This window comes from Balaenoptera physalus (genome assembly GCF_965194825.1).
Source record: "Balaenoptera physalus genome assembly, chromosome: 1".
In the NCBI taxonomy this organism is placed as follows: domain Eukaryota; kingdom Metazoa; phylum Chordata; class Mammalia; order Artiodactyla; family Balaenopteridae; genus Balaenoptera; species Balaenoptera physalus.
This window is the reverse complement of record NC_138882.1, coordinates 153,925,007-153,950,966: the sequence shown is the minus strand read 5'-3', so window position 1 is coordinate 153,950,966 and position 25,960 is coordinate 153,925,007. Positions and strand designations below refer to the sequence as shown.

Below are 25,960 nucleotides of genomic sequence, written 5' to 3'. Positions count from 1 at the left end.
GTAGGCTACAAAATGCCAATATCTTTCCCATGTGGACTTCAATGATCTAAACTACTTTGTCTTTTCATTTAGCTTAATCAAAATGAAAGAAAATCAACACTGACTTAGGGGAATTTGGGGCTGCATTTAAAGTATTTCAGGAAACGGCATCTTTGAAATGTACTGATTAGTAGTAAAATCATAATGCCAACACTGAAAAGTCTCAATCACAACCTATTAATAACATTTGAATACAACTATTTTTATATGACTTAAAGAAGAATGGGTACCAAAAGGGCATGATTAAATAGGTAGGTAATCCGGGAGAGATCTTCCAATTAGGTGTGTCTATACAGAAGCAAAATATATGGATACACTCCTTTTCAGGAGGGTATATTGGCAAGAAACAATGTATAGTGAAAAAAAATCAAGTCTGAATCAAAGCAGAACTGGCTTTAAATCCACATTTTGCCACTTACTAGCCCTGTGACTTTAGGAAAGTTACTTACCTCTCTGAACATCAGTATCCTCACCCATTCAATGGGAGTAACAGTCATCTTGCAAGGCTACTACAAGGACTGATGATAATGCAGGTAAAGTGCCTAACATAACTCAAATATTAATTGCAATTTATAGATGAGAAATCAAAAGAAGACCATATGATTTACCCAAGATTAAAAAGCAGAAAAATAGTAGGCCAGAACTTCCTTATTTCTAGTAATATTCCGTATCTTAAAGTCTACTTGGACTGACAGTAACACATTATTGACCAGGGGATTTTTGCAGAAACTAATGTCTGTGGCCGTAATATGTCTCCAGTCAAAAATGTGTTAATTAATCACACCAACTTTGGTATAATTAGTGTCTATATAACACAGCTTTTTTCATCCTTTTATTTCCAACCTAACTGGGTCTTTATATTTCAAATGCCCCTCTTATAAACAATACAGATCAGTTTTTCTTTTTTATCCAATCTGACAGTCTCTACCTTCTGATCACTGTTTAGTCTATTTATATTTAATGTAATTATTAATATGGCTGAGTTTAAGTCTAACATCTTTTTTGTTTGTAATCTGTCCCAATTCTCTTGTTTAGTTATTCTTCCTTACCAGCATTCTTTAAGGTTGAGCCTATTTTCAGTATTCCATTTTATCTCCTCTATTAACTTTTTAACTATATAGTTCTTCTATTTATTATTCTATTTGGTTGTTCTAAAAATTATGATATGTATCCATAACTTCTCAGTCTACCTTGAGTTAATATTATTACTACATCCCATATAATGTAAGAACCTTACAGGAGAGTTCAGTTACTTCTTTTCTTTCAGCTTCTTGTCATAGAGTTGACCCTTGAACAACATGAGGGTCAGGGTGCCAACCCTCCACGCAGTTGAAAATCTGTGTATAACTTCACAGTGGATTCAACCAATCATGGATCACATAGTACTGTAGTACAAATTTATTGAAAAAAAATCCATGTATAAGTGGACTAAGTGGACCCATGCAGTTCAAACAGACATTGTTCAAGGGTCAACTGTATTTTTTTTTTAATTTATTTATTTTGGCTGCATCGGGTCTTAGTTGCAGGCACATGGAAGTTTGCTGAGGCATGCGGGATCTTTTCGTCGTGGCATGTGAGCTCTTCACTGCAGCACTTGGGCTTCTCTCTAGCTGAGGTGTGGGAGCTCAGTGGTTGTGGCGCACGGGCTTAGTTGCCCCACGGCATGTGGGATCTTAGTTCCCCAACCAGGAATCGAACCCATATCCCCTTCATTGGAAGGCAGATTCTTTACCACTGGATCACCAGGGAAGTCCTGGGCCAACTGTATTTTAACTTCTACATAAAACATAAAACTCCACAATGTAATGTTGTTGTTTCTGTATTACTTGTTTTTTAAAGAAAATATGCAAAGAGAAATACAATTTTTTTATATTTAGCCACATACAGGAATACTTCATTTTATTGTGCTTCACATATATTGTTTGTTTTTTGTTTTTTTTCCACAAATTAAGCAAGTCTATTGGTGCCATTTTTCCAACAGCATTTGCTCACTTTATCTCTGTGTCACACTTTGGTAATCCTTGTAATATTTCAAACCCTCCAACAGCAAAAAGATTACAACTCACTGAAGGCTCAGATGATCGTTAGCATTTTTTAGCAATAAGGTATTTTTTTAATTAAGGTATGTATGTTGCTTCTGTAGGCATAATGCTATTTCACACTTAACAGACTACAGCATAGTATTACATAACTTTTATATGCACTGGGAAACCAAGAAATTCATGTGACTCACTTTACTGTGATATTCACTTCACTGTGGTGGTCTGGAACAAACTCATAATATCTCCGAGATATGCCTGTATATACAATTTTCAGTTCTCTTCACTCTTCCATAGATCCACATCCATCTGGTATTGTTTCTCTTCAGCCTAAAGAACTTCCATCAGCATTTCTTATAAAGTGCAGGTCTGCTGGCAACAAATTCTCTCGGGTTTTATTTTCTGAAAATGTATTCACTTTCACTTTTGAAAGATAATTTTGCTAGATATAAAATTCTATTTTGATCATTTTTTTCAGTATTTAAAGATATCATTCCACTGTCCTCTGTATTTCATTGTTTCTGATGAGAAGTTAACTAACATTCTTGTCATTGTTCTCTTCATGGAATGTCTTTTTTTTCCTCTGAATATTTTTAAGACTTTTCTCTTTATCTTTGGTTTTCAGGAGTTTGACTTTTATGTGCCTATGTGTCTTTGTATTAATCCTCCTTGGTGTCTGTTCCTCGAGCTTCTTGAATCTGTAAATTTATGTCTTGCACCAAGAACCATCAAAGATACTAAGGGATTTTTTTTTTCAATACAAGGAATGCTAGAAGCACTTCAAAAGAGGAGAAAAATAGAAAAATTAAGACAACTATTACTTTGCTATCAATTCATAACAAATTTTAGAACAAATTCTTGAAGAGATGCTGGCCAATAGATCCTTAGAAGGAGAACTGATACCATTATGAATAAATGATGCCCATTTTTTAACAGATGATTTGACTTGCATGTCAGGAATATAACATATATTTCCTAAATCTGGATTTCAATAAGGCAAGTGACAAAATTTCTCTGACTTATTCTTAAAGATTAAATACAGAAATAAAGATGAATGTTACCAGTCATACAGAATCACTGCAGCATGAATGCCTTCCTCTAATTTCAACTTGACTTGCTTCAGTTCAATAAACACTGGTAGACTGATATTTGGCAGGTACTGTGTTAGGTACTAGCAATACAGAAGTGAATATGATACAATTCCAAATCTCAGGACACTCAGAGTGTTAACTAACAGACTGATGTTCATTTACATATACGAACGACACAAAGCTAAAGTAGCTAATATTCTGATGATAAAACCAGGATCCAAAAACTCAATCATATCCTTCTCATCATACTTCATCTTATTTCAATAAGCTCAAAACTAGTTAAGTTCAATATAATACTCAGTGAGAATACACTATGTGCCAGAAAGTGTGCTAAGCATTAGGAATACTAAAATGAATAAGATCTAGTTCCTGGCTGTAAAGAACTCACAAATTAGTAAGAAAGACAAACAGATATGTAAAAAGTAATGTGACAGCTGCAATAGCAGATGTATGTATAAGAATGAGAAATACAGAGGAGGGAGAAGTAAGTAACTGTCAGGGAAGACTTCACAGGAGATAACGCCTATGCAGAAGTCTAAGGGACAAACAGAAGACTAAGAGGCAAGCAACTGAGAGAACTGGCAAAGGCAAAGAGACATGAAATGATGAAGTTCACAAAAATTACAAGCATCAAAGTATCATTATAGTACAAGGTATTGGGAAAGGTATAGGCTACCTTGGGCCAAATCACAGTGAGCTCTGTTAACCAAGCCAATTAACCTGACTTTCACCCTTTATAAGCAATCGAATATAGGTTCAACAGAAGTCAGGAATGAGGCTGCTGCTTTGAAAGTCAATAGCACATATAAAATGGACAGTTAAAACCAAAGAAAAGATGATTATCCAAAGAGACCATATGTAACAGGGTAGGATGGAATGGAAAAGAGAACAAGGATAGACCCTTAAGGTACACTAATACTTAAGAGAAATATGGGGGGAATAGAGAGAGAAATATAGAAGCATTCAGAATAGGACATAGAATCAATAAAGGGTATTTTTAAACTAAGAGAAACTTGGCAAGTCTTTGAATTGGAAATAGGTTGAGAAACGGGAACCAGTAGAGAGGGAGATTCAGAAGCCAAAGGAAATGTAAGGAAAAACTGATATGGAGCAGATTCCTAGACAGATGATTAAGAGCAGGTAGAGGGATGGAAGTTAACAAACATAAAGTTCTCCACTTAGTTTGAAAAATTCAAATGATTAAATTTAAAAGGAAGGAGATATACCTTATCTACTCATACAGAATTTTAAGTTACTACCCACTGAACATGTGTCAAAAATTTAAGGTAACTACGTTAACAGTAATATAATGTGCAAAATTAGGGGAGAGGCATTCTACTCTACTCCAAATCTCTCTTGGAATATTGTGTTAACTCCAAAGCTCCTCCTCTGAAGTGTGCCATTAATAAGTAAACACATCCAGAGGAAAGCAACCAAGTGATAAGTGGTAGAAAGAACTGGAAAATTAGGGATCAGATAATAAGCATTAACAGTAACATAGTTGCCTTCATGTGGTGGGAAAATAAATTCTGTACAGCTCTAGAGTAAATCAGTAAATTACAAACAATGAAACTTTTATCAGCTATCTTACCTGCCTTATGAACGTAGTGATCTCCCAATTACCTAGTATAACGCCTGGCACAGAGCAGGTATTCAATTTTGTCAAGTGAGTGAAAATATTCATGAAGACAGTCTCAGATAATATATATTTCTAGGTATTCTTCATACCCTCACATCATATCCTCACATAACAATATGCGATGTGTAATAAGAATTAAACACTCTATTCATTAATCAAGCACTATCACTAATACTACCAAAACTCCATGATATTCTCATCTCTTTTATCTCACTTATCTGACCACAATAACAACCAGAAGAGAGGTATTTCTGAGGAAATGCCTTGTTGGGCAAGTTCAGAGCATCCTATCTGGGATAAGTGAGAAGAGCAACCTAAATACATGACTCTATAGTTTCATACTTTCCTCATGGGTAACAAACAGCAGCTGCAACTGTGAGATGTGCCCTGGCCAGCAGAGAATTCCTTGCAGCTATCTTCACGAAGTCTCCTAAAAACTCAGGAGGACTGCTATGGAACTGAGTCCTAGGACCAGCTATGTATGTTATCACTGCCCTTTAATCAAAGGATGACTCTATATCCATGTTAAGTCAGCATACCTTCAGGATCCATCCCCTGGAAATGCCAAGGCTCTGCTATAATCAGTCCACCTCTCTCTCTCTCTCTCTCTCTCTCTCTCTCTCTCTCTCTCTCTCTCACACACACACACACACGCACCCATATACAATGCATACACTGAAAAAAGAGTAAAGAAATAAAAATCCTCTAGTAGACATGCCAGGAAAGTATGTGGTTGTTTCTTGGCATATTAATATTTTTATCTTGGCAAATTAAATTACTCCTGGATTATGGGTAGGGTTTATGATCCAACAAAATCTTTAATCTTAACAATAAAACATACTTCATTTTGTCATAATCTACATTTTAACTTTACATACTCTTCATGCCTGTTTAAGTGGGAAGACTAATAGCTTATGCAGTATTTCTCTGTTCTTAAAATAAAGCCATATTAAACATGTTTTATGAGGCCAGCCAAATGTCCCTACTACCCTGATAGCAAAACCGGGCAAGGACACCACATACACACACAAAAAGAATTACAGGCCAATATCACTGACGAACACAGATGCAGAAATCCTTAACAAAATATTAGCAAACCAAATTCAACAATATATAAAAAGGATTATACACCATGACGAAGTGGGATTTATTCCAGAGATGCAAGGATGGTTCGATATCTGCCAATTAATCGATGTACACACCACATTAATATAACAAAGGGGAAAAAATCGTATGATCACCTCAACAGATGCAGAAAAAGAATCTGATAAAATTCAACTTCCATTTATGATAAAAATTCTCAACAAAGTGCATATAGAGGGAATGTACCTCAAGTGAAAAGCTGTCAGGAACAAGACAAAGATGCCCACTATTGCCACTTTTATTTAACACAGTATTGGAAGTCCTAGCCACACAGCAATTTGGCAAGAAAAAGAAATAAAAGGAATCCAAACTGGAAAGGAAGAAGTAAGACTGTCATTATTTGCAGGTGACATGATATTATATAGAGGAAACCCTAAGGGCTCCACCAAAAAAACTGCTAGAACTAATAAATGAATTCAGTAGCCACAGGATACAAAATTAATATATAGAAATCTGTTGCATTTCTATACACTAACAATGAACTATCGTAAAGAGAAATTAAGAAAACAATCCCATTTACAACTTCCTCCAGAATAACAAAATGCCTAAGAAAAAATGTAACCAAGGGAGGTGAAAGACCTGTATACTAAGATAATGATGAAAGAAATTAAAGAGAACACAAATAAATGAAATGATATTCCATGCTCATGGACTGGAAGAATATTGTTAAAATATCCATATTACCCAAAACAATCTACAGATTCAATGTAATACCTGTCAAAATTACAATGGCATATTTTACAGAACTAGAACAAATAATTCTAAAATTTGTACAGAACACAAAAGATCCTGAATAGCCAAAACCTTGAGAAAGAAGAACAAAGCTGGAGGTATCATGCTCCTTGATTTCAAACTATATTACAAGCTATATAGTATGGTACTGGCACAAAACAGATACAGAGACCAATGGAACAGAACTGAGAACCCAGAAATAAACCCACACATATATGGCCAATTAATTTATAACAAAGAAGCAAAGAACATACAATGGAGAATGGATAGTCCCTTCAATAAATGGTGCTGGGAAAACTGGACAGCCACATGCAAAAGAATGAAACTAGACCACTATCTACACTATGCATAAAAATTACCTCAAAATGAGTAAACACTTGGATGTAAGACCTGAAACCATAAAATTCCTAGGAGAAAACATAGGTGATAACTCATTGACCTTAGTCTTAGCAATGTCTTTGTGGATCTGAGTCCAAAGGCAAGGGAAATGAAAGCAAAAATAAACAAATGGGACTATAGCAAGCTAAAAAGCTTCTGCACAGCAAAGGAAACCATCAAAACAAAATGGCAACCTACTGAATGGGAGAAGATATGTGTGAATTATATCTGATAAGAGGTTAATGTCCAAAACATATAAAGAACTCATACAACTCAACAACAAAAAAAACCAAACAACCCAATTAAGAACTGGAGGGAATCCCCTGGTGGTCCAGTGGTTAAGAACCCACCTCCCAGTGCAGGGGACGTGGGTTCGATCCCTGGTCAGGGAACTAAGATTCCACGTACCTCAGGGCAACTAAGCCCACGCGCTCTAGAGCCCGTGTGCCGCAACTACTGAGCACAAACACCCTGGAGCCCGTGTGCCACAAGTAGAGAGACGCCCACGCACTGCAACGAAGAGCTCGTGGGCCGCAACAAAGATCCCACGTGCCGCAACTAAAACCCAATGCAGCCAAATAACTAAATATTTAAGAACTGGGCAGAGGATCTAAAAAGACATTTTTCCAAAGACATAGAGGTGGCCAACCCACACATGAAAAGGTGCTCAACATCTCTAATTATCAGGCAAATACAAATCAAAACTACAATGAGATATCACCCCACAACTGTTAAAATGGCTTTTATCAAAAAGATAAGAAATACGAAGTGTTGGACAGGATGTGTAGAAAAGGGAACCCTCATACACTGTTGGTGGTACTGTAAACTGGTGCAGCCACTGTGTAAAACAGTATGGAGATTCCTCAGAAAATTAAGACTAGATCTACCATACGATCCAGCTGTCCCACTTCTGGGTATTTATCCAAAGAACACAAAAACACTAATTTGAAAAGATACATGCACCTCTGTGTTCACTGCAGCATTATCTACAATAGGCAAGATATGGAAACAACCTAAGTTTCCATCAATGAATGAATGGACCAAGATGTGGTGTGTGTGTGTGTGTGTGTGTGTATAAAACACACAATGGAATACTACTCAGCCATAAAATGAATCTTGCCATTTGTGACAGCATGGATGGACCTTGAGGATATTATGTTAAGTAAACCAGAAGGAAAAACACAAATACCATATGATTTTACTCATATGTGGAATATAAAACAAAACAAATGAACAAACAAAACAAAAACAATCTCATACATATAACGAACAGATCAGTGGTTACCAGAGGGGAAGGGAGCTGGAGGTGGGTGAAACGGGTAAAGGAGGTCAAGTATATGGTGATGAACGGTAACTAGACTTTTGGGGGTGATCACTTTGTAGTGCATAAAGATGCCAAATTTTAATGTTGTACACCTGAAGCTTATATAATAAAAAAAAAGCCATATTTAAACATTATCATCACATGCTGTTCTATTGGGACAATAAAGGCAGAATGAAGAGTAAAAAGTCATTGCAAAAAAGATTGCATCAATACACACAGAAAATGACACATCATCTAACTGGCCTTTTCTTTTTGCTTAATACATTTTTTGTACATTTTTGGGTTTCTGATTTTGTTTAAATATTGCTTAAAAAAAAGAAAGAAGCTGTTAGCACCTCTTTGCCAAAATAACACTTGTCTTCAGTTATTCAAATTTAGCACATGAAGTTCATTCGTTACAAGTTTCTTTTATCTTAGTTAGAAAATTGATTATTTTTAAGAAACCATTATTCCAAGACTTCACTAAGGCTTTTAACGAAGAAAATTTAACTAGTAAACTACTTTAAGTTTTAAAATGTAGACAAAAGTATAGACAAAAATTTACCAACTATATTGGTAAAATGCTAGGATTACATAACATTACTGTGATTGCTGTTATAACTTCCTTGTAATAGTCTCATCCCCACTCCTCTAATCCTATAGTCCATTAGAACATGAAGATATTATCCTAAAGCTTACAATCCCTCCAAGTCACTTATCTTTAGGCAGAACATCTTTTTTACTTTTTATTATGAAAAAGTTCAAGCATATACAAGAGTAGAGGTAACAGTAAAATGAACAGCCATGAACACAATACCCTCTTCAACAATTACCAAGTCGTAGCCATTTTTGTTTCACTCCCCATTAACCCACCCCCAAAGCCCTCCCAGATTGTTCTGAAGTAAATTCCAGATATCGTATCATTTCATCCATAAGGATTTCAGGATATATCTCTAAAGGATAAGGACATTTTTTTAACATAACCCAATGCATTATCAGACTTAAAAACCCTAGGTATTTAATTTCATCAAATATTCAGTGAGCCCTGGGAAAATATCTCTTACTACATTATCCCATAATAATCATTAAGTAATGTTTTCTTTTTCTTAAATACAATGCAGTGTAAAACAAGGTTCGTGTGTATCAACTTGGGATCAGCTTGCCTTAACCGGAATCAATTCTATTACTTTTGCCACTATGTCATTACAGTATCCAAGGATGTGAAACCCGCAGATAACGAGAGCCCACTGTATTCACTGTACTACGCCATTTTACATAAGGGACTTGAGCATCCTCAGATTTTGGTATCTTCAGAGACTCCTGGAACCAACCCCTCATGGATACTGAGGGACAACTATACTTTAGTTTCAAGTCCCACTACTAGGACCTTAGGAAAATATCCAAACTGACAGCACTCCCCAAAATAATGCATATTTACTTAGCATAAATATAGATACACAATACTTTACAGATACTGATAAATGTAAAAGTGAAGTAAAAAAACACCAGTGACAGGATAATCTCTTGCTGAAGTACTAAGTAATCCCAATAGAAACCACTGCCACATACAACTTCAAGATAAGAAGTCAATGAATTCCAGTTTTTTCTTTGATCCCTCTATTAGCCTCAGTAAATCCAGGGACACCAGAAAAACTTTATCGTTCTTCTTTTTTGTGTTTCACAAAGCTACAATAGGATGAAGGAATCAAAAAATAACCAGATGCATCTTTGATTTGTTTTGTTAAAAAGGAACCTTGTAAAGTGCACTCCTTATTAATTTTTTCCACTACTGTAGTCAGAATGATAGAGGAAGGAGAGCATGTTCCCTCATGGGAGGAAGGGAAGAGATGACCCAAAAAGCAGGCTACATCTTTATAATTTCTTTGAAATTTCATTTTCTATTTAAAATTCATGCAAATTTTATATCTACTTCATGATAATTGTTTTTAATTTTTGAAAAACATATTTCTTTTTAAGTTATTCTAGTCAATTGACAAGAAGATGTGCATATTTATTCTGTAGCTTTGATTACTCCTTAGCATACCCATTTGAGAAATGTGGATATATAAGATCATGGACTTGACTTTGGAGTAAAGCAGACCTGAGTTCCAAACCCAGCCTTGTTATGACTACTTGTCATTAGATAATTACTTAACCTCTTTACACCTCTACTCTTTCATCTTTAAAATGGGAATACAACAAGAGCTATCACAGATTAGGTCCAAATTCAATCTGTAAAATGAGGGATCATCAACCTTTCACAGTGGTAAGAACTGTGAAAGATCAAATATTTCACCATACTTACTTGCAAGCTAACAATGCAGCTTGTTACAATTTCATGGATGATGGATGAAGACTCAAGACATCTAGGTCAAGGACAAAGTACTTTATTAATCAGGGCAAGAGCAGCAGCCAGAGTGTCAGCATTTTCTAGCACTGGTTCCCAAGTCCCATTTCCCACAGGGTGACAGAGTGCTCCAGGTGACACCTGCACATGCAGTAGATCTGCATTACAAGAGAGGAACCCTGAGCTTAAGGAACATGAATCTTTTATAATGGACAGTAAGCATGCCGGACTCTTTGCTTTGGAGGATCAAAGTATCTTTATCTTCCAGGCTGTAGGCAAACTTGCCCTTTGGTCTGGAAGGAGACATTATCTAGGCTGGTAACAGTCCAACACCCTTGAAAAGATAATCTGGAACAATCAATGTCTCTGTTCATAAGATGTGCAGAAATAGAAGAGACACACAGAGAACTATCTCCCAAAAATATCTACCCCTCACTCCTAACCGTCTTCACCACTGAACACTCTGGCTTCTCATAAGCATGCCACTCCAACAGCCACTCTGATTAATCTGACAGAGACTAGGACTAAATCCATTTAATTTGTCTCATACAGCATTTAATTAAGGCGACTATCAACAGCCAACAGGATGAGGCCAACCTTCAGAATTTATTTCATCCATGTTTCTCAGGGTTCCACACCCAAATAAGATGAAGAAATCTGGTAAGTCATGAGGGTTTACCTCAGAAAAGAGAGGCCGACAGCATTCTCCCTAAGTTTCCATATTAACCTTTCCACTTGGTCAAAAGCATTAATCCAGGAACAACAGAATGAATTAACAATTATACAAACTCTGCCCTGGCCCAGAAGGAAGAAGTGTAGGGCAATTTTATCAACCATAACAACTTTGGTCAGTGACTTGAGGCTGACCTGAATGCTTTCCAGGGCCACTTCAGCTAAAAAGTTAGGAACAAATTTTGAAATACCTATTCTAATTGAATGACTTCCCTCAGAGAGATAACTGTCCACAGGGTGCACATAAATAACAAATCAGAAATCACTCTGGGGGGCTTCCCTGGTGGCACAGTGGTTGAGAATCTGCCTACTAATGCAGGGGACACGGGTTCGAGCCCTGGTCTGGGAAGATCCCACATGCCGCGGAGCAACTGGGCCCGTGAGCCACAACTGCTGAGCCTGCGCGTCTGGAGCCTGTGCCCCGCAACGGGAGGGGCCGCGATAGTGAGAGGCCCGCGCACCGCGATGAAGAGTGGCCCCCGCTTGCCGCAACTAGAGAAAGCCCTCGCACGAAATGAAGACCCAACACAGCTATAAATAAATAAATAAATAGATAGATAGATAGATAGATAGATAGAGTAGCTATTAATTTAAAAAAAAAAAAAAGGAAATAACTCTGGGAAGCTTCCCCAAGAAACCAAGGATAGGCTCTCATTTTGGAGAGATCTCCGCAGTCATGTGAAGGCTACAAGATCTACTGGTGGTGTTTACTTAACCATTCAAAAGGTGCAAGAGTCCATATTTTTAGGAGGGAGGCAAATTAATCCCTGGTTTCCACATATGAAATACAGTCCTCAGGGCAGACACAGTGCACCTAGATACAGTGGGTTGTTTACAATTGTTGGGTCCTTCCAAGTGGGACCTATATCAGTCTGGGAGGCACTGTCAACTTGTGTCCCAACATGGCCTCCCATCCAAGTGGTGGTCCTTAGGGTTCCCAGTTCAATTCCAACAATTGAGCCTAGTCCTTGTTTTTGAAAGGGATTAATGAAGGCAGTTAATCCAAACTGTCCCATTTGTGCAGGCCACCAGTAATCTGCCCCACAGGATCTCTGAGTGAAGGCTATGGTATGGGGGTGGGGTAGGCATCAGGAAGTGTTGACAGGTGTTTTGCATGAAGGTAAAAAAGCTGGGGGCCAACCCCTGGTATTTCCAATAGACCTGTCAGTAAAGTTAAGAGGAATGACAATCAAATAGCTATCACAGCCCTCTAATGGGGTTTGGCAGACCCAGCAGTCGATTGAATTTAATGTGCCTGCAACAGTTTGGAAGAGCTGTACCAGGCATTTTCCTTCATAAGGCAGGCTTCAAGTTTGGTTCAGAAAAACAAAGAACATTAATGTCTTTCCTTTCCCCAAACTTTCTGGGGTCTAAGGTGATCCCTCCCCAGGCGTCAAGATTGTTGCTTTGCCTCCACTGCCACAAAACCATATGTCCCCTTCCAGTAGCTATAATTTCATCTTCTTTCCAATCATCTCCTACTTACACGCAGGCCTTTTATCTGGAAATGTCAGGTGCAAGATGGTCAAGGGAATTTTCATAAAATGTACAGAAACCCATTTATGGCCCCTACTGATCCACATAAGCCACCATAGGGAGGCTCAGCAAGCAGTGTACTCAACCAAGTGGTCATTATCCTTATGATCTAGGACCATGTCAACCCAACAAGAAAACCCAGGTAGCTGAACCAGAATTCAGTTTGAATCCCCTACACCACCTTTTGGCAAGCTGCCACATAGAAGGTGTATCAACAGACTGGCATTGAGTTGCTGCTAGGAGAAATAAAGAAGCATCATGCCCAGAAATGGTCAGGGTGGAATCCTGAATTTTCAAAATAGAGCTATATAACCTCCCACCCCTTCCATTCTGATCATTACCCAGGAAGTAGCCAAGATGAAATGATCCCTTTCTGGAGATAGCTGCATTCAGTGACCAAACTGACTTACTGAGGAGGAAGTTATTCCAGCAGTCAACATTCGTCCACATACCAAATGCCTGTGAATGGTAGAGGGCATGAAACGCCCCTCAAATATCTTGACTATCAGCTCACTATTGCAATAAAAATGGTGCAATAAAAAGTGCACCATTGCCAGACTGCAAATGGTCCAGAAAGCTGGAAAGCATAACACAATTAGTTTCAAGGGCCAAAATGGTGTAGCCAGTCAGCTAACTGTACTAACAACAACAACAACACAACCAGAAAAAGTGTTAACAGCAGTGAGGCACCACTGATACCTCAGAGAGGGAGGTCAAAGGTCCAACTTATTTAATCTACCAAAACAGGCAGGGGCCACATCCCATGTAATGTAGCTTCTCTCATTATGTGACAAACAGATCAACTTCTGGCAGGAGTCACAAGTCACCCTCTGCATCAGAAATATAGAGTCTTTTACTTTACACACACTTTATGATAGTTGATATGCTGTCACATCTGATACAATGATGGATCCTGGCAACAATGATGGCTCTGGGCAGTGCAGGCTCAATCAGAAGCTTGATTCCAGGGGGCTTCATCAGAGAAAAGGCCCTTACTGTGGGCATCTACATGAGTGATCCAGACAGTTTGATCAGCAGCTATAATTTGTTTCCATAGTTCACAGCTTCAAAGAAAGCAGTCTTTAATCTGCCAGTCTATAGTTTCCAAGTGGCAGACCAAATAGCTAGGCCATTGGCAACAGGCCAAGGGTCAGCAGAAATACAAGTTCATGAAGTAGAGTACAGGCCAGACCTATAAGAACAGCCTTGAGTTCTGTCCACTGAACACAGCAATTACAGTCATTACCAGTCTGCATAGCTGGTGCAAAGGCTGAACAGCCACAAAAGATGAGCAGACATAATCAGTTTCAGCTTGGCTGAACCACTGGTGAACCAGGACAAGGTTTAGGGAAACCTCAATAAATTGAGGACCTCATTGAGTCAGTGGCTTTGCTTCAGACAGTGAAGTTGGGAATAAAGCTTCCTCCAAAGGAGGGGCTGAGCCACAAGACATTCTGTACCCCCATCCTCTTATCTCTCAGACAAACCAGTGAAAGTTCTAACAACTTTGCTTTCTGCCACCAGCAACTGCAAATTACACACATCTGTAAATGTCTGAAGGAGGCAGAGCCTTCTGCCCAGCCAGGACAAATCTTAGTGCTAGCTGTTACATTGTTACATTACAATGTTACATTACATTCAGAGGAGTCTGAACCTCAGTCTGATTGACAGATTGGTGAAAAAAATTCCCTCTATCAGAGAGGATATTTGAGGGTTGTTGAGAGTTAGCCTCAAACAGAGGAATGTTCAGGCAGCTGTCTTTGAACCTACTTCCTGGTACTCAGTCTGCAACCACCTCCTTAATTCCTCCTCATTAACAGGCAAGAAAGTAGAGAACCACTTAACAATTTTGTCAACATGTTCACTACCAATTCCCATGGACGTCCCTCAAATTATTAACCAGCCCATAATGCTCTCACCCTTCCTCTTCCAGAAACCTATGTGTCTGTCAACATCCCATCCTTGTTGCCAGAACTATTAAGAGCAGAGAAGGATCTGAGATTTTTACCCTACTTGCAAACTAAGAGCCTGCCAGTTTCATGGATGCTGGCAGAAGAGCTAGACTCCTGGGTTGGAGACAATGAACTTTATGACTCATGGCAATACTTGTAGTCAGAATATCAGAATTTTCTTGCACAGTTTCCCAGTCCCATTTCCCACAGGGTGACACAAAGTAGGCCAAGTGATACCTGCACACACAGTGGATTGTGTTACAGAAGATGAACCTAGAGCCTAGAGAACCCAAATTTTTTAAAATAGACACTACGCATGCCTGCCCTTTGCTCCAGAGAGAGACATTACCTCTGTCTTCCAAGGCTGCTCACTATACAAATATCCTTGAAAACATAGTCAGAAACAAAAAGTCAGTGCCTGTGCTCACAAGACATTACAGAAACCACGGAGAACTGTATCTCTGGATCCTAATACAGGGTCACTGCAGAATTTAGATGTTAAGAACCCAGCACAGGGACTTCCCTGGCGGTCCAGTGGTTAAGTCTTCTGCGCTTCCACTGTAGGGGGCACAGGTTCAATCCCTGGTCGGGGAACTAAGATCCTGCATGCCTTGCGGCCAAAAAAAAAGAAAATTTCTTGAACTGAATAAAATTGAGAATACAACATACCAACTTAAAAAAAAAAAAAAAAGAACCTAGCACAATATCTGGCACATACAAATCAATCAAAAGCTATATGCTATTATTATTATTCCTTCCTCATTAAACCTAAAATAAAAATGCTCAATTGTGTCTCCATCTCACTTTAACTAGATGCCAAAGAATATCACTAAAATTGGCTTAAAAAAAAAAAAAGTTCAACCACTACTTTTCCCTTGTGAGAAAGAGAATGGGGAGCCAGGAGGGCACAAGAGACAAAACTTTCCTCTCACTAACACTTTTCAACTTCAGTCATTAAACCAGGTGAACTGCAGAGGGAAAAAAAACAGGTGACTGGAACCTAACTCTACTGCCATTAAGGTACACATAACCTGCAAACTTTTCCACTTTTCTTCATCACAACTTGACATCTCATTCTTTCTATCTCAATTATTCCTCTATAACCACAAGTAAGTATAAAGACAGGTACAATTATTCTGTTAATTTTGCTTCTTGCAATTATCTCAAACTTACCTATAAGTCAATGACTAATGATTTAACATGGTAAGCAATTTTGATTTGAAATTAGAATTTCTGCCTTAAAAAACAGTTTGAGAGTGAAAACATAATCAGGAAGAATGGCTAACACATAGCAATTCAGTAACAGCATTCAAATTTTACAAAGTTCATGGCCTCAGACCGTATATTTTGTCACATTAACTTACTGAGCCCTCTATAAAAGCTAAAACAGAGTGTGAGTGTTTTGTACTTCTCTATAAATGGGTCACCTTGAAGTTATAACCCTCAATTTAATAAACTAGTCTAATTTGTATTCTCTCAGTGACAGATTTTCTTATTCAAAACCATATGTCAGAAAATGGTAGATGCTTAAAAATACATAATTTACAATTCTACTCCATTTACTTGTACCACAACAGCCAATATTCATAATATTTCTTCAAAAAATATTCACTGAGCACCTCTTAATAGATACTATAGGAACAGTGGTTAAGACCCAAGCAGCTGTTCACTCAAAGGGCTGACAGTAGGGAAAAGAAACATGTTAAGTGATTATTGACAATCTGATATAAGACTCAAAAGAGAAATTTTTGAGAATTTCAGAAATATTTCAGAATTTTTTGAGAAATTCTCTTATTTCTGATATAAGAGAAATATGTACAAGATACATAAGAGAACTGATTAACACTAACTGGGCACAGAGTCCTGATGTTTTATAAACAAAAGGTAGGCAATAATTTTGAACAATAAATAGAAGTTTTCCAAAGGGACACGAAAACTAAGAGTTCAAACATATGGAGTCATGAAACAGCATGTTTTATTATGAGCATCAAGTATATACTGAAAAACTCAAATTTTCCTAAGTCATAAAAAATGGAAGAGTACTTAAGATCACAAAATCAAACAATCACAGGAATGGATGTAACCTCAAAAATCATCTAGATCAGTTTTTCTCAAGTGTAGTCCTTGGATCCAACAACATCAGCATAACCTGGGAACCTGGTAGAAATGCAAATTTGCAGGCCCCACCCAAGATCCATTGAATCAAAAACTCTGGGCTCCGGTAACCTGTGATTTAACAAGCCCTCCCACTTATTCTTATGCAAGCTAAAGTTTGAGAACCACTGATTTAGATCAAGGGTTTTCAGAATTATTGAAATTCTTGGGCAGATAATTCTTCATTGTCACGGGATGTCTACTGCATTATACAATGTTTAGCAGAACCCCTGGCCTCTACCCACTAAATGCTAGTAGCACCCCGCAGTTGTGATAGCCAAAAATGTCTCTAGAAATTGCCTAATGTTCTCTGGGGAACAGAAATCATCCAAAGTTGAAAACCACTTATCTAAACCAGGGATCAGTAAACTTTCCTATATGGAGCAGGGTAAATATATTGGGCTTTGCAGGTCATGCAATCAACTATTCAACTCTGCTAATGAAGGCAAAAGTGGCCAGAGACAGTATGTAAATGAACATGCAAGACTGCCTTCCAATAAGACTTGCTGACAAAAAATTTGGTGATTTGGCCCTCAGGATGTAGTTTGCTGACCCTTAAGCTAGATAAATTACCTGAATTATAACTGAATGCCCTCAACCCCACTGCTGCCAAGTGATTATCCAGACTCTGTTTGAACACCTAGTCTAATCTTCTGTGTTCAAGTAGATATGGCTCCAAGCAGATCTACATTTTATAGACTGAACAACTGAAACCCAGAAAGGATAAATGACTTGCTCAGAAAACCACAGCCAAAACAAAAAAACAAAGCAAAAAACGAGAGCTCTAGTCTGCCTAAGTGCAATGTTCTAACTGCCTCCTACAGAGAAGTGACCATGTATACCTGTGAGGCATTCAAATGTTCTAACACTTTGCAGTTACTAAAACCTAGAAAGAAAAGTATTGATTTCATGGGGTGGGTGGGGGGCGGGGGACGTAGATAACTTTATCTTAAAAGCTCTAATAGTAAATATTTTAAGCTTGTGGGCCATGAAGTCTCTGTCTCAACTACTCACCTCTGTCACTGCAGCAAGAGAACACTCATAGACAATAAGTAAACGAGTGTGTCAATAAATCTTTATGTATAAAAACAGGCAACCAGCTTACAGGCTACAGTTTCCTGACCCCTGAACTACAGAGTCCATAAAACCTGTCTGGCAGACAACAGGCATCAACCGAACCATGCTCAACAAATCTGAAGTCTCTCCATTCCATGGCTTCTGATCACCTGTGAGCTTAGAAGCACGGCACTGAACTGGAATGAATGGCAGTTTAGGAATGATCAGTCCCTCCCTTCCTCCCTTCCTCCGTCCCACCTTCCCTCCCTCCTTTCCTTCCTGCTGGCTATGTCTGCTATATGCCAGGCACTGTTAATTTATTTTCTATATAAGTTTTATCAATTTGGACAAATTTCTAAGTAGTGGGTCTTGTTTTCCTCTAGACGTCCAAGCTATTTGACAAATTCAGCTAGAAAATGAACACTCTTATGTACACCTGGATAAAATCTTTGTTTCAAACCAGTTCATGACCGTGGACAAGTCACTTCCTTTTTTGGGGTCTCAACGTCCACGAAAGGAAAAATGAGAAGCTAGAAATAGATGATCTCTGAAGTCCCCTGCAGAGAACAAGTGCGTACTTTAAAACTGTCAACAATGAAAATAACAGCTAAAATTTATTAAACACTTTTTATGTCAGACACCTGTCCTAATCACTTTACATTAACCCTTTTTTCATATGGGAAAACTGAAGCAAAGTGGTGTGAAGTAACTGGTCAAAAATCACAAGATGAGTGAATGGCAGAGCTGTGATTTAAATCTAAGTAATCTGACATCAAAGCCCATGCTCTTAACCACTAACTACTAAACTTTAATCTACATGCCAAAACCTTATTTTCCCAATGACCAACAATCCAGACACAAAACAATATGATTTGTCCCTCTAAAAATGAAGGAGACAGTGAAGAAAGGAAAGAAAGAACAGTAACAAGACTACTTTCTGCCATAGTACTTAATCTCCTACCCAAGGTAACCTCCCAGGAAATAAAGATGATGTTCCATGAATACTTAGTTTGGCCCCTGATCCACAACATCACCAAGGATACCTATCTGTTTGGATCAATACCATTTCTACTCGCAGTCTGGTATCCTCTTTTGTAGAAAATATCTCTTTGCGTCAAACTAAAAAAGAAAGAAGAGGGATTCACAGCTTCATTTAGAAGGAAAAAATGTAATGTAATGAAAGGGTAGAAATTACCTACAAGTAACTTACCAGCAGTGTCAAGGAAGAGTCCATGCTTCAAAGAGGAGTTGATAGGCAAATGAAAACTTACTACATCCCATAGTGATAGTCCAATATACGTAAATGTACAAAGCAATTTAGGCAGCAAAGGTATTACTAGCTGGAAAGACCAGCAGTAGAAAACAAAGCCACAATTGTGTCATCCAGGATATACAACTGAAAGTAACATCAAAATCAGTGCCAAACTAGAGAAGAAATAAAGGTACTCTTAATATGTGACCAATGCAACTAGATTCAGAAAGAATACTTTTTTAGCAAGGCAGATAAGTTTTGTTTATGATAAAGTCTGAAAGAAAATATTACTACTAGTGAAAGTTGTTTTTGCTTCACTTAAGTAGAGCTATGATCTATGTATCTATATTATCAGTAACAAAGAAACATAAATAGAAAAACATGAGACCCACATGTGACACTAATCTAAATGGGTACACCACTCATTTTGTTCTCAAAGAAAAATTATAAGTAAAAAAAAGTATCTTAGGGCTTCCCTGGTGGTGCAGTGGTTGAGAATCTGCCTGCTAATGCAGGGGACACAGGTTCGAGCCCTGGTCTGGGAAGATCCCACATGCCGCAGAGCAGCTAGGCCCGTGAGCCACAATTACTGAGCCTGCGCGTCTGGAGCCTGTGCTCCGTAGCGGGAGAGGCCGCGAAAGTGAGAGGCCCGCGCACCGCGATGAAGACTGGCCACCGCTTGCCACAACTAGAGAAAGCCCTCGCACAGAAACGAAGACCCAACACAGCCATAAATAAAATTAATTAATTAATTAATTAATTAATTTTTTAAAAAAAGTATCTTAGAGGAAAAAGAATTTACCATGGCATTAACTGAAAGGTTAAAGGGGTGGGGGAGGGAGAAGACTCATGTTTTTGTTCATCTAGACCCAAAGTAAGAAGTAACTAATTACTGAAATTATTAAATAGCAACCACAACTTTGTTTGGATAACTGTTTTCACATCTGTAAGCAAATCGAATACAGTCTCAAAAGTTTGTTTGATCAAATGATTTTTGCTCTATACCTCAACCTTAAAAAAAGCTTAATGAATTATACAATTACAAAAAGAAAAAGATTTGGAACTTGCACCTGAATGCATCTGTTATAAAAAAACTTTAAGGAAAAAGAAGAAAAAAAAACCTCTCTTGATTCATCAGTGCCTGCCTGTTTTTTAAACCCAGGAAATTCCTTTACACCCCCTCCTGGTTCTGGTCAGCCAGAACTGTAGGTGTACTAGTCTAGTCATTCCTTTACCAGTAATATACTATGCTAACACTATTTACATTTATAGCTGATTTTTGTTGGACTATTCTAAGGTCTAAACTCATTTGTTCAGAGTGGAATTTACAAATTAATTAAACACTACGCTGTCATTCTCTCCATTCAAAATTTTGGTGGTGCAGCCACTATGGAAAACAGTATGGTGGTTCCTAAAAAAATTAAAAATAGAAATACCATATGATTCAGCAATTCTACTTCTGGGTATATACCCCAAAGAACTGAAAACAGGGACTTAAAGAGATATTTGTACATCCGTGTACAGCATTAATGATTCACGATAGCCAAAACGTAGGGAAAAAGTGTCCATCGTCAGATGAACAGATCAACAAAATATGGTACATAGAGAAAATGAAATATTATTCAGCCTTAAAAAGGAAGGAAATTCTGACACATGCTACAAAATTGGGGCCATTATTCTAAGTGAAATAAGCCAGTCACAAAAGAACACATACTGTATGATTCCACCTATTAGAGGTACCTAGAACATTCACATTCACAGAAAGAATGGTGGTTGCCAGGGGCTGGGGAGAAGGAAGAATGGGAAGTTATTGTTTAATGGGTAGAGAGTTACAGTTTTGCAAGATAAAAAGAGTTCTGAAGATGGTTGGTGGTGATGGCTGCACAACAATGTGAATGTACTTAATGTCACTGAACTGGACACTTATTGATAAAAATGGTTAAGATGGCACATTTTATGTTACCGTGTATTTCACCACAATCTAAATTTTTTTTCTATTGGTAGCTGTTCTCACTCGGGGGAAAAAATCTTTTAGAGGACAATTTGGAATATATTTGCTTAGTAATTAGTTCACTCACCTACAAAGCCCCAAATCTATCCCATTAAGTCTGAGCTGAAATCTTCCATCCACTACTTACCTCATTTAAAGAAACCAGGCAATTTATTTTTTAAATTATAGCTCAAGACTTGGAATGTAGATGCTTGGATGATACTGGCTTCTTCTATAACTGGGCAAATCAATTTCCCTACCCAAAAATGAACATAGTAAAATTATGTTCTATTTACCTCATATGATTGTTAGCCACTCCGCCACTGATTTCAACAGAAGTCCTTTGTTTATTGAGTTGAAATAGTTAGAGAACACAAAATCCTTCTCAAAAACTTTCCCATATTTAGACATTGTATTCTCCAGCAATAATCAAAATCTTAAACTTATTTATTTTTAAAATCTAGTCACATTTAAAAATCATGTCCCTTTCTACAAGAGCAGCACTGAGCTCTCAAAACTATTATTAATTTTCACAATCATATGAAGTAAACAGAACATAATTTTACTATGCTCACTTTTGGCTGGGGAAGTTGATTTGCCCAGTTATAGAAGAAGCCAGTATCATCCAAGCATCTACATTCCAAGTCTTGAGCTATAATTTTCAAAATAAATTGCCTGGTTTCTGATAACTGGATAAATGCTAATTTTTTAAAGTTAATTCTTCAAAACTTTTACATAATATTTTTTAAAAGTAAGAAAAATCCTTTTTTTATTTTTATTTTATATTGGAGTATAGTTGATTTACAATGTTGTGTTAGTTTCAGGTGTACAGCAAAGTGAAGAATAATCCATTTTAAAACCAAGTCCACAAGAGTAAACTCATCTGGAATCATCATTTGTAAGAGGAATACAAGGTTCCTAAAATACACAAAAGGCTAATGTGCTTGTGCATAGTTTTCTAAATAACTTTTAATCTACCAGTAATGTTCTCCTGCCTATTTGACAATATGCAATTAACTCTCACCATTTGGAAAACAATTGTTCGCTGCAGATGCCATAAGCTTTTTCCATTTTGTAAACAACTGTTCGCAGAATTGCCATTGGTTTGAAGAAAAAAACGTATTAGGGGCTTCCCTGGTGGCGCAGTGGTTGAGAGTCTGCCTGCCAATGCAGGGGACACGGGTTCGAGTCCTGGTCTGGGAGGATCCCACATGCCGCGGAGCGCTGGGCCCGTGCGCCACAATTACTGAGCCTGCGCGTCTGGAGCCTGTGCTCCGCAACGGGAGAGGCCGCGATAATGAGAGGCCCGCGCACCGCGATGAAGAGTGGCCCCCTCTTGCCGCAACTAGAGAAAGCCCTCGCGCAGAAGCGAAGACCCGGCACAGCAATCAATCAATCAATCAATCAATCAATCAATAAACCCAAAAGTTAAAGAAAAAAAAAAAACTTATTAGAATGTTTTCATGCAATCAAAATAAAATCCCAAATGCTTGTCAGAAAATCTTACTTTGCCTCTAAATGCAGGAATCCTAAATTTCCAGACTGGCCGATAAAACTAAGCATAATAATTGTCACAAATAGGAACCTCCCTAGCAGCCCAGTGGTTAAGACTCCGCGCTTCCACTGCAGGGGGCACAGGCTGGATCCCTGGTAGGGGATCTAAGATCCCATATGACACGCAGCGTGGCCAAAAAATAATAATAATAATAATTGTCACAAATAATAAGACAGCAAACAGCTACAAGTTATCAGAGGAAATCAAAAGTTTGGTAAATCAAAACAAAGTTACAGTTACCTTAAAGCTTTTAATGAGGTAAACTATACTTTTTGTTGCCTAAAGCCATTCCTATCAGAGCAGAACAATTTTATAAAAGGATAAAATCATTCCTAGACATATAGAGTCTTTTATCTCACAATTACATTCCACATTAGATAAAAGACTGACTTGGAGAATGAAAACAAAGGTGAAAGAATTAGGCAGAAAATCTCAGGCCAATCCTAATCCTACAAAGCACCAAAATCTTGTGGTCAACTTTTATTTTCAGAACTTCTTTCTGTTTGAGTTTGAAAGTTACAGTATAATCAAATGCAGATTTATGCATATTCTTAATGTAGCAGATATGACTTGAATAATTAAACGAGCAAACTCTGGAAATAGCCATCAGAATATTTAGTTGTAAAAATAAGTAACTTTAAAAATTAGAGAAAGAAGAAAAGCCCAACAAAATATCAGTAAGGAAAAATATTGCCTACTATGCTAGCGTTAGACCATGTGCAATGATGGCAGTGTTAGAGGAAAACGTCTGCCTATACAGAACTATAGCTTCTAAGTTAATGCCAAAATAAATGGTTAAAAATATCTCACTACAATATTTTCTTCCAACATCAAAAGGCAAAAGTGGTGTTTACAGGGTATTAGTTCTAACTCCAAGTCTTTCATGAAGCATACAGCTCTACTTTCAAAGGGCCTCCCTAAAATACTTATATGCCAGTGTCACTACAGTTGAGTCAGTAAGAAATAATCTTTGCTCATCCTTAAAATTTCTCCTGGAGAAAGGACACCAACCAAGTAGTTCAAATCTGTAGAGGAAGGGAATCCACAAATATGAATTGGTAATTTATTAAGCGTGTGAACTCACTGCAAAGATACTTTGATATATACACTCTATTTGCCTCCTCCTCTTCCTACACCCCAAAGACTCCAATAAGGCATCAAAGTCTCAAATGTTTATTTCTCCCTCAAAACCAGCACAATGACCCGCTACCCTCACCACCTCCTCACCATCATTCTTTTTTACTCTCCCCTTAATACACCACACCCACACTCCATACAGCACACTCTCCTCACAAACCCAAAACTCCTCACCTAAAGCACCTCATACTTAAAAGCCCCACACTTATCCTCAAATTCTACACATTACCCATATAATACAGGAAACAATACACAATCCACACACAAAACAACCCGACATAACACCCACTCACCCAACAAATGCCATTCAAGCCGTACATAAGCCATTCTACACACCCCCAACATAACATAGTCCCCCACAGTTCACAACACACAACACACACACACACCACACACACACACACACACACACACACACCCCAAGCCAGGTACCGTATAAAAACTCAAACCACACAGCACTGCAGTGCTCAAACAAACGCTGGGAAGAGGCCACCCTTTGGGCACCGGGAACCCACGAGGTTGGAGGTGAGAGGGTAACTGGGCCCGATACTTCACCTGAAAATCTGCCAGGATCATCTCTCGGTCCATGTTGGACGCCATGGCGGCCGCCGAGTTCCGCGGCTCCGGGAGCGAAGCGCGCACCCGGGAGAGAGACTGCGCCTCCTGCGGCCGCCGCCGCCGCCGCCGCCGCCGCCGGGCGCCGAGGGGCTGGCGGGCGAGCCGGCGGGCGGGCCGGCGGGCCGGCGGGCGGGGCAGCGCGGGAGGCTAGGCGCTCATGCACACGGTAACCTTCAGGCGCCTGGGCCGCTTGCCTGCGCCCCGCGGAGCCTGAGCCGCAGCCGCCCCGACAGGGAGGTTGGTAAGGATGTGGGTTCGGTCTTACTGCCGCCGGCCTGGATGAGGGCTGGTTGCGACAGAGCGCAGCCGGCTCCCTTCAACGGCGACAAGACCGGCGGGGGCGGGGAAAGCGAGCGAAAAAGCAGGCGGGCGAACGCCACGGCCGCCTCCGCCTCCTCCGCTTCCTCCCTGGCCACCGCCTCCGCCCCTGGTTGGCCAGCGCCGAGGCTGTCGCACATTTTGCCTGTCATCGAGGTCGCAAAGCGCCGCTTTGCGGCTGCCACGTGACTGCCCTCCTGTCAGGCGCTGGGCGCGCGACTACCGGGCGGAGATCCGCGCGCCGCCGGCGGGGACGCCAACCTGCAACTGCGGCAGCTTGGAGTCCCGCAACAGGTTATTCTGGTTTGAATTAAGCAAAGGCCTCGGGGTACCGCCTCCCCATGGTTGGGGCGGGGATCAGATTCTGCTTCTTACGTGGTTATATAGTAACACACATGCACGTCAAGCCTCACAAACCAACTCAGCACACCGTCACATCCCGTCTAACAAACATTTCATAAATGTACATTTTTTCTGTTTCACCAAAATACAACTTCACATACAGTCTTTTATGCTCAAGCTGTCAAAGTCCACTTGCACACTGTCACACTCGATCCCAAGCCCTGACGCTTGCATCCTCAGACATTCAGTAACAAGGAATGGCAAGCAACCAGATTCCCACGGTAGTCATGGGGCAGACATGGAAGCTGAGGAGGGTGAGAATATCGATCCCGAGAAAAAGATGATCAGGCTTCAAGCCAAGAATAGTTGAAGACTATGTACAGTGAAGTGTGATAGTTTATAAATGTCATTCCCGCTGGAAGAAGAGTGACAGTAGAATATGTTCAACCTTGAATTGGGAAAATATCATCTTCTGGACTGAAATAGAGCACGTACTTGCAGTGGAAAGTATGTAAAATCCTGAAAGTGTGAAGTAAGTTTGCTGATTTTGTGCTGTAGAGTTAAAATAGAAACTAGTGAAATCACCACATAGAATCTTTGTATTCCC

At 39.0% G+C, this 25,960-nt stretch overlaps 1 protein-coding gene across 2 annotated transcripts in view; it reads right to left on the bottom strand.

Moving 5' to 3' along the window:
• The window catches only part of FAF1 (Fas associated factor 1), a 485,610-nt gene extending 460,496 nt beyond the window's left edge, over positions 1-25,114 (bottom strand). The window contains exon 1 of one of the 2 annotated variants that reach the window (XM_082429645.1): positions 24,631-25,114. In XM_082429645.1, coding sequence (XP_082285771.1) covers positions 24,631-24,675 — 45 coding nt within the window. In that variant the 5' untranslated portion in view covers positions 24,676-25,114. The remainder of the gene's footprint in view (positions 1-24,630) is intronic. The other variant, XM_082429644.1, reaches the window with a different exon arrangement.
• Positions 25,115-25,960: the final 846 nt, after the last annotated feature.